At 34.7% G+C, this 10,197-nt stretch overlaps 2 protein-coding genes across 5 annotated transcripts; one reads left to right on the top strand and one right to left on the bottom strand.

Moving 5' to 3' along the window:
• The first annotated feature begins 2,936 nt into the window (after positions 1-2,936).
• LOC106413762 lies at positions 2,937-4,041 on the top strand. The gene is made up of 2 exons (XM_013854505.3): positions 2,937-3,189; positions 3,489-4,041. The coding sequence occupies exons 1-2, from the start codon at positions 3,089-3,091 to the stop codon at positions 3,775-3,777; spliced, it is 390 nt and encodes a 129-aa protein (XP_013709959.2). The 5' UTR covers positions 2,937-3,088; the 3' UTR covers positions 3,778-4,041.
• Positions 4,042-7,339: 3,298 nt separating this feature from the next.
• Positions 7,340-9,666, bottom strand: LOC106412182 (exosome complex component RRP45A-like). 4 transcript variants are annotated; one of them, XM_013853081.3, is made up of 10 exons: positions 9,578-9,666; positions 9,335-9,483; positions 8,980-9,189; positions 8,808-8,903; positions 8,602-8,716; positions 8,452-8,532; positions 8,187-8,375; positions 7,868-8,109; positions 7,727-7,812; positions 7,340-7,632 (listed from the first exon to the last, which is right to left on the bottom strand). In XM_013853081.3, the coding sequence occupies exons 2-10, from the start codon at positions 9,469-9,471 to the stop codon at positions 7,451-7,453; spliced, it is 1,338 nt and encodes a 445-aa protein (XP_013708535.2). In that variant the 5' UTR covers positions 9,472-9,483; positions 9,578-9,666; the 3' UTR covers positions 7,340-7,450. The 4 variants fall into 4 exon arrangements, with proteins under 4 accessions (XP_013708535.2, XP_013708537.2, XP_013708536.2 ...); XM_013853083.3 differs by having other exon boundaries at positions 7,727-7,785; positions 9,578-9,659; XM_013853082.3 differs by lacking the exon at positions 9,578-9,666 and having other exon boundaries at positions 9,335-9,571.
• Between the last annotated feature and the right edge of the window lie 531 nt (positions 9,667-10,197).

Here is a 10,197-nt window from a genome sequence, read left to right as displayed (position 1 = left end):
GTTAGGGATAAGAGCAGAGATAAACCTCTTCTCCGTTTCCAGCATACATGGTTTCGGATGCACTTTGAATTTACTATCGGGTTTTGTTTTGTACTTGATTCATGCATGTAGCCTAGTATAAACTCCAGTTAACTATTCATAAAAATACGTGACAGTTTTATACAATGTACAGACACTCCTGTTTTGGAGTAAAATAAACTCCTTATGAAATATATAATAAATATATATATGAATAACTTTACTCATGTTTTGGAATAAAATAAACTCCTTACGATATAATAAATATTTATGAATAACTTTTGTATTTATCTCTTAGACTATCGAATTATAGATCCTTCTCGGTATACATACTAAATCAGCACTAAACACTTTGACCAAAAAAAAAAGAAAATCAGCACTAAAAACTTAAAAACCCTAACGAGTCCAGACTTCTCGGTATACATACATCTATTGTTTTTTGGAACAAGATAAAACTACATTATATAGCTATTAAAACTTATAATACTAAACGAAAGAATGTAAGAGAGAATTTGTAGTCAATTATAAACAAATTTCTCTTACACTGCACATAAAATGAAAAAGTACACAACTGAGTGTTATTGTTCGAATTAGAAATTCAAAACTTATGTTTTAATTAAAATCTTCAACCTTACATAAATAGAAAGTATCTTAATAAAACTAGTTAAGCTATAAACTACATCTGAACTAAAGTCTAGGGTTTATGATAATTTCTTCTTGTACGAACACGGTTTATGATATTTTCTTCTTGTACGAACACGTTAGATGTGTTCTGTTTTCTTGCGTAACATATTGGGAAAAATTGTTGTCAGAGTTGACTGGCACTATTATAGCATGATTCTCGAATTGGCTGATTTTCTTATATGAATACGTTTTACCATTAATATTACATTTCCAAATATAAATATACTCCCAAGAACAGTTAAAAGTGGGCTCCACTCATCAACTTATACTAATCTATCGTGTGTATATGTCAGTTTGATAATCTATAAAAGTCTCCAACAACTTAGAACCAATCACATTTATAAACGTCGTCTAGCTAAGTATGTTAAAGTTGAACAAAAAAAAGTTAAGTATGTTAATATGTTTCATCAGTTGTATATATAAAATGTGCATAGCACACGGGTTTTACTAGTGGATGGATACATACATATATGAGAATATATAACATAGCTTTATACACGCACGCGTTATAGGATTAATTAAATAGGAGTGTTCTGGAAATGATGTGATAATGCAACTCCGACACGATTAGCGTATTCGGTCACGTACGTACATGTATGTAGTAACTTGGGTCTTAAAAATATATATTGTCAAGAAGTTTCACAAGTTACATTTTATATAACTATGATATAAAAGGTAAACGATATCTAAAACTTAGGATTCCAGAAAGTTTGTTTAAGATTTTAATGCAATGCACGAGAAATTGAACGAGTTGACTAGTCTATATTCAAATTTATTATGATCCTGTGAATTCATTTGTCTATGAAACACATGGATTCATAAAAGTAGATCTATTTGAAGATGAAATTAAAGCATCGACTTTCTTTCACATATTTCTAACGAATCAAGTTCTTGTTAAATTTGCATAACCATATTTGATACCATATCATATATTAAATAAAGTAGTTCTTCATTTTCAAGGTTACCGTGTAAATTAAACGGTGATCAAACGCATTGGTAGATATAATTATCAATCTTGGAGACTGAAACCATTAGTTTTATATATTCACATGTTTTTCAATACTATGGGTTTATACGCATTTAAATGCAACTAATTTTCACGATGATATCAGATTTTCTTTCACCAAGTACAACCTTTTATTTTAGACTTTTTCTTGGGTTCACCCCCTAGGGTGAACCTTTAGGTTCACCAACCAATAGAAATTTATCATTTTAGATCTAGTATCTTTTAATTAAGGAAACAAAATAACTTGCCAAATTATATTATGTTTTTAAAATAAAAAATAAAAAATTAAATAAATAAAAATAACAATAGTTCTAAAAAAATATTATTTAAAAAAAATATTTGTTTTTAAGATTTAGAGTTTAGTGTTTAAGATTTATAATTTAGAATTTATCCAAATGTTTAGTGTTTTTCCAAGGGTTTAGGGTTTACCTAAGGGTTTAGGGTTTTCCCAAGGGTTTAGGGTTTAGGATTAGAGTTTAGGGTTTAGTGTTTTGTTGACAACATGTTTAGTGTTTTTCCAAGGGTTTAGGGTTTAGGATTTGAGTTTAGGGTTTAGTATTAGAGTTTAGGGTTTAGTATTAGAGTTTAGGGTTTAGTGTTTTGTTGACAACATTATTATTATTTTTAAATTCGTTTTTATATATTATTTTTATTTATTTTTAAATTTTATTTTGAAAAAATAATACAATTTGTCAAGTTATTTGGTTTCCTTAATTAAAAGATATTATATTTAAAATGACAATTTTTTATTGGTTGGTGAATCTAAAAGTTCACCCTATGGGGTGAACCCAAGAATAACTCTTTATTTTATTATGTAAATTAATAATATGCAATTGTGTGATTTGTATCTTGTGAGGCTTAATTAACCAAAACGGGAGTGTCTGCCACGCTCTCTATATACGGAGATAAAGTCAAAGAAATGACATCCCACAAGTTTCCCTCTCTGTGAAAACCCTAAAAAGGACAAAGAAAATGCTTCAACCAATAAATGGAAATAAAGATACAAGGGTAGAACCGTCATTTGAATCGTCAATTTTTATATTTTAAGGTTCTTTGTTTCTTTTTTTTTTGATCAAAGGTTCTTTGTTTCTACACCTCCCAAGCTCAACTGAAAACGACTGCAAAGCAACCTGCGGTCTCTACCTGCCTTATTACGCTATATTATAATTTTATTAAATATATCTTTCTTGATTTTCTAAAGAAAATATTATTACTTATGGACCGACTTGCGAATAAAATAAGTTTAGATTAAAACATTTATATTTATTTTCCTCTCTTCTTTCCTTATAGAATCAGTTCTTCCCTTTTGTTCTCTCTCGTTCTCACATCTCCTCCTCTCCTTCATATATTCTCCATCTTCTGCTAGCTAAGGAAACAAGAATGGTGGATCTCGAAAGAAAAGTGTGTTGCATGTGTGGTGATGTGGGTTTCTTCGACAAGCTCTTTCATTGCAGCAAGTGCCTTAATCGCTTTCAACACTCGTAAGTATTTACATATGTGTCGTCTATCCATAACATTATATGTGTAACATCATCACCATCATCATTCATATTAACAACATATAATAGATTTTAATAGCAGTTGACGGTGAGATTACGTGCCACGTGCATTCACCATGTACATATCAATTTAGGCAGATGATCATCATACATCAAATAACAAGCATGCATATATGATATAAATAGGATGTTTATATTGTCAAACCAGACAAGAACTGCTTCAACCACTACCATATATATACTTACATAATCTCATCATCATCATGATAATCGTGATATAGGTACTGTAGTAGCTATTACAAAGAGCAAGGTGATCCAATTAAGATCTGCGATTGGTGTCAGTTTGAAGCGAAGAGTCGAACAGGAGCAAAGCACGGTGTTAGCGTTGGATCGTCTAAGAGATCGTACCGGTCGGAATATTCTTCAGCCAACCAGATCAAAAACCAAGAGATTAACCAGATTACTGCAAGTAGTAGTATACCTCCAGTAGCCGACAAGGGTAAAACTAGTGTACCTTCTCCTAGAACGGCCACTCGGAGGTACAAGCTTCTTAAGGATGTCATGTGTTAGTAATGTTTTCTTAAACAACCAAGAGTTGAGAGACTTATAGCTAGAGTGTTAATTAGGAACTGAGATGATAATAAGACGCATTAATGTAAGATACAATTAGGGATGTCGTAGATGTTGCTATAAGTGTGAGAAGTAATGTAACGTACCTGCGGAGATAGGTATGTTATGGATATGATGATGTTAGTGAGTGTTTTAAATAAATTTTATGTATCTTTGAGTTGAATGATTGGTTAATTAGCAATAAATTTTGTGTGTTTGTTGTTATCCCTCGATCGGCATTTGATGATGCCACATAGTTCACAATCATCTTAATAATGTTTTTTCTTTTGTATTGATAACACGATTTAATGTATTAAAACATTAAGCAATTAGTGTTATCTATGGAACTATTTATATTAGACGTACCTTAAAGCCAGAATTGTCTACTTCAGATCAAGTTTCTTTATTAAAACATGGAAAACATGTTCTAAAGATTGTTCATTTTGGTTATTGCAAATCGTCTGTCGATTTATGACACAACAAAACACGATTAACAAGGAAAATAAGTTCCAAAGATTGATAGTTTTGGTTATTGTATGTAAATCATCTGAGTTATGATCAAACAAACCAAGTTAACTCACATGTTTTCGTCAATTGCTCCAACAAAATCCTCTTTCATAGTTTTAAGATTTGTGTGATTATACATTAAGTTTGTACAAAAGCATGTAACAAAGACTTCAAATATTAATATGCTATCGATTCCATGTGGCTCTAGTACATGGTTTCTTTTACTACTTCCAATTGTTATTAGCTCAACAATAAAAATTTCAAAAGTCATCAAATCGATATATTAATCTCATCCTCACAGAAAATATTAAAATACCAACAGAAATATTTGTTGTAAAAGATAACAATTCGAAGTAGAGTGGTCATCAATAGCTTGAAAAATAAACCACTACTAAATTTACTGGACATTATGACAGAATTCGCATGGTGGTACTGCTTTGCATAAGCTTGACTCAGATAAAGAATATATCAAGCTGTTCATGGTCTTACCGTGTGCAGTATAAGAAGAAAGAGCAAATCTTGTTTTCACAACTACATGAATTGAGTCACAAGCAAAGCAGTGTCACGAACATCGATCCACATATATTGCTGAGACTCATCAGGAGAAGTTAATGCATTTTTTAGCCATGTTCTGTTTCCTCTTTTGGACCCAATTATAATAAAGTATGATATAAATAAAATAAAAGCTGCCACCTTCTTTCTATGCCACTCAAATTCGTTCGACGTCCTTTTTCTTTAATTTTCCTTTTGACACTAAAACAATACCGCTTAAACAAGTGATAAACATGTGACTGACTTCTTGTCGAATAGCATCACAATTCTTTTTCCTTTTTTAAAAAAATGATAATCCATTCCCCGGAGAAAAAAGAATGTGAAAATCCCGCGTTCTTTTTCCTTTTCTTTTATAAAGCATACCTCACATAATCTCACATGAAAATTTTGGTGTTATCGGTACATATATGATGTCATTTTCGAAGTTCATGATATTATTATGAGTTAGAAAAAGGCCCTCGTTGCTTTACAAAAGAAAGAAGAAGAGGGGGAAGTCATTATACGTGACCACGCCAAAACGATGAAATATCTGAACTAGGGCTTCGTGTAAGAGTAACAACTGAAATACGCAAGGGCGGTATGGTAATCAACCATTTAATTTTTGGTTAGATCGCTATGATAGAAAACGAGTTTTTCATGACGATTATAGATGGCATGGGAGTGTGGATGAATAATTGCCAGTTTTTGTGATAAAGTCAAGTGCATTTGTAATGAGGTTGGGTTATTATTTTGCTAGACACAGCCATACTTGTGTAAATATTGAGAAGTACTAGTGCATATATAGTCATTAACTTATAACATACACGACTTAATGAAAGGTGAGACTCTTGGTCAAGATAGTAAATATATAGACTACTAGTACGATAATCTTTGATCATATTGATTAGTTTACCACTAGGCCTTTGGAGTTTTGACTGTAAATTTTTTGTTCATCCAGCTAAACAATAAAAACTTTAGACAAAAATCAAAAAAATAAATAACTACATACAGTATATAACGAATAAAAAGATTGAAAAAAAAACTAAAAGCTAACATACCTTCTTTCTCTGCCACTCAAATTCGTAATTCGTCCAACGTCCTTTCTCCTTTATAAATTTCCTTTTGGTACTAAACTAGTACCTCTTAACTCGTTAAACAAGTGATAATCGAACCGGGATGTAGGGACTTTCTCTCTCTTAACTCTCTCTGTATCTTTCAGAGAGAGAAAGTCGCCGATCTGCTTCGTCGTTTTGTCTCCGGCGTTTGGATCCGCTCAACCCGTGTTCATCGGGTTTCTCTCCGGCGTCGGTGTCTTGCACAGTGTCGCATGACCGGTTCTGTTCCGGTGTCGCATCTCTCATATGGTGGACGACCGGCTTCTGTCTCCGGGGATCTCGCCTCTTTATGGGGTTGGACCGCCGGCTCTTGGTTCCGGGGAACACGCCTTCCTATGTGGTGTTGGTCCGCCGGCTTTTTGGCTCCGGGAGGCGGTGGTTTAGTCAGCACCGTCATCGTCGGCTATCTTTGTGGTTTTATCCGCTCTCTTGATCTATGAATCTAAGCTCTATCTGCTACTATGTCTCTCGATCTGATGTCTTGTTGCATGCTTGTATGTCGGAGAAGAAGGATCGATTGTAGGCGTTTAATCTTTCATGAGTTCATAGATCTGTCATGTTACGACTTCTCGTTGTGAGATTAGTTGTTTGTTGGGTGAATGGTTGGAAGTTTCCGGGGGAAGATGATCAGGCGATGAAAGAATTCGCGGTGGATTCTGTTCTGGTGTCTTTCACGGTGAAACGCCGGTGAGTTTTCCCGGCGGGATTTCTCGAAGCGGTGATGACGTGGAGGTGTCAAGACACGCGTGTTTCCTCGTAGGTGAGGGTTTCAACACGTGGTCCGGTCTTGTTGTTTTCTCGACACGTGGTTTGAGTGGAGTCTTGTGGGCCTGGGTTTGTTGTCTTCGGGCTTTAGCGCATTTTTCTTTGTGGTGCTTTTGGGATTAATGTTGGGCTTATGTCCCAATTAATCGTTTTAGTTTAAGCCTTTTGGGCTTTATGTTGATACGGTTGGGCTTAGTCCCTTTAATAATAATAATATCAGATGGAAAAAAAAAAAAAAAACTCGTTAAACAAGTGATAAACATACTCGTTATTTTTATTCTTTTTAATAGCATGCAGCACAGCACATAACCTAAACTGTACCATTAGCCTTACCACAAAAAGTAGCTCATTACGTCACCACAGCAACAGACAGACATGATAGTAGTAGGACAACCTAGAAAAAGGTGAGGCTATGATGGTAAAATCAGATTTGGCAAGACGACTTGGTTATCAGAAGGCCCAAGTTAAAAGATATTGTGAACTAAATTTAATTTGGGATCGGCCCATCAATTCCCAAAGAAGAGACTCGTTCGTCGTCAGCACAGACGAGACAGAAACCTCTTTCTCACTGAAAGGGTTCCACTCCTCGAGTGTCAGGAAGCAAAAAATCAACTTTTGGTCACTTGATCACTAGGTTTTACACACAAACAAACCCTGGAATCTATCTTTGCTTAGCTTTGGTCTTCTCTAATACCAAAATTTTAAAACAAGAAACCTTAATTGCTTTTATTTTTCCGCTTCTTCTTAGGTTTGACAGCATCTTTGAGTGTCAACTCTCCAGTCTTGTGTTTTGTAGCCTCAGCTGTATCTTTCATCTCTAAATCTCCTGTTACTTCTTTCTGCACATTTCCAGAATCGTTCGTCTTTTTCTTTATCGTTGACTTAGTCACTGACTCTCCTGCCATTAGAAGAAACAAAACAAGTTTCAGTCTCCGCCTTGAGGAAGAAGCAAACCAAACTTATTAAAAAAAAGATAAAAGAAAACTTTTAACCTTTTGAAGCAAGAGAAGCTTTCAGTGAATCAACATCCATAGCTTCCGTGTAAGGATCCCTGTCCCACAAGCAAAGATTCAGATGCCTGGATAGATGATATACGTAAACATGAGAGAGAGAGAGAGAGAGAGAGATTTTACCAGTTTGATGGACCGCCTTTGAAATTGGAAGCAGCTTCTTGTTCCTTACTGCTTTTTACTTCCACTGAAGAGAGGTTTAATCTTTCAACATGTTCTCGAGATAACTCTGCAGCTTCTTCCTCATCTGAAACCTTCTTATGTCCCTCCTTCACAACTACAATAGGTCCAGAAACTTCAGGTTTAGCCAAAGTAGGATGTCGCTTCACCTTCTGTAAGCTCTTCTCACGGTTATACGCTTCAACCTGCACCAAGAAACACAAAGCACAACAAAAATGTGAATCTTTCTGTATTCAAAAGGCTTTGGATTTGGCAAAGTTACCTCATCTCTGATTATCTTTGTTGTTGCAGCAGCTCTTGAAGAAGCAAGACGCAAGCAATGAAGGATCACACTCTGGTTCACGCCTTCTTCTCCAGGTTTTTGGATAGCGCATATATCTCCATTAGCATTGAGTGTCACAGTCATTCTCCCGCACATAACCTCTTCTTCAATATAAGTTGGGTCCATCACCTGCAATAACAACACAATCACATCTATTATCTCATAAACAAAGCAAAAGACTAAAAAAAAAAAACAGTTTTGTTACCACAATGTTGCCTTTGTTGAAAAATCCAAACGTGAAGGCTATAGGGAGATGATGTATTATCAGTGGGAGTGGCTCCCTTTCCTGCCAAAAGAAAGCAAACATTTTAAGATGAGAACTTCCCTCTCTACTCTTACAAGATGTATGACTAACCTCTAGTGAATGTATGGTAACTTCTTGACTGTTCTCTCCTCCTACAGTGCAGTCAGGTCTTCTAAACGTCATAAGCGCTGCTAACGCCGCAATATTTGCAGCATCAACCAAGTTCCTATTACAAAGACGAGTGATAAAAAAACACAAATAAGATAAGAGATCATCTTATAACCAGAACCTTCAATGAACCAATAAAACAAACATACCCTCCATTGTCCAAGATGTGAAGATCAATGCGAACAGACCAAACCTTCTTTCCAGCTAGAACGCAGAGTGACTCTGTATCCACCGCACGACTCTCTCTGCAACCAATACATTTACCAATTTACCATTACTTAAACGACACAAACCAGACTCGTTTCCAAAATGGAGACTTACCTTAGACCACGGTCTATAATACGCCCCAGCTCCACAGCAGATTCGCCAGGACGACCAGGCTCAAAGGAAGGATCAGCCATAGGAGAAAACTCAGTGAAGATAGATAGAGAGCCTTCGTTAGGTCTGTCCTTGTAAGGCTGAACAAGCTGAGCAGTCACAAAGCCCATCACATGAGTGTGACCAAGTTGAACTTCTGAGCTACCATATTCTCTGTTAACTCACACAAAGATGAAAAACATCTCTTAAATTACAAAAACCCACAAGAAAAGTTGAAGTCTTTCTGAGCTAAAAGCAATCAGAATCTTACAAGACATCAAATGCACAAACAGTGTGAACAAGTTCAAAGAGCACTTACTTGCCAAACTTAATAGTAAGCTTGCGGTAATCATAAAGACCACGACCATCTACTCTGAGCTCAGACTGCAACGCTGTCTCCACGAACTTACTTTCGTTCACCGTCAACCTCCACATATTAGCCAATCTCCCCTCCATCACTTGCTATCACTAAAAAATACGATTTTCAGAAATAAAAATCAAAACTTTCTCTAAACCCTTAGAGCATGACTACATATGAGGAAGAGAGAGAGAAGGGTTTTACCCGTTTAGGCCTTTGAAAGCGAGAGAGAGACCCTTGTACAACAGTACGGCGGTGCTCGGCGGCGATTTGAAAGAGGTTTTGGAGAGAAGGAGCAAAGACGTTTGAGAAGATGATTATAGGCTTTTCAGTTCTTAAGGCCCGGCCCAATAGTTTAGCCCGCTTATTCGATTTTCCAACTTGTAAAAATAGTTTTTTTTTTCTTTTCATTATGATGGATTAATAATCTAACTAGGTTAAGACCCGCACCTTGCGCGGGATAAACATTATATATAAAAATTATTTTATGTATTAAATATTTTTACATATTATGAAATAATAAATATATATTGAATAATTAAAAGTCAGTAACTATTAAATATATAATTAAATTGGTGTGAACATATAAATCAATTTTATTAATCCAATTTTTTTTTAATATTTGATAGGATATGTAATTAAATTTAAATGATACTAACATACATAGTATATTTTAGTGTATTTTTAATATTAATGTCTATTAAATGATGATTTCTACTCATATAGTGTTTTTGATCATTTGTATCTTTTATAGCAAAAGATTTAAATTACTAACAACAAAATTTTCATTGTGAGATTAATAGTTTTAATAATTTATAATTTTA

Source organism: Brassica napus, chromosome A9 (genome assembly GCF_020379485.1).
Source record: "Brassica napus cultivar Da-Ae chromosome A9, Da-Ae, whole genome shotgun sequence".
Classification (NCBI taxonomy): Eukaryota; Viridiplantae; Streptophyta; class Magnoliopsida; order Brassicales; family Brassicaceae; genus Brassica; species Brassica napus.
This window is presented reverse-complemented; position numbering and strand designations above follow the sequence as displayed.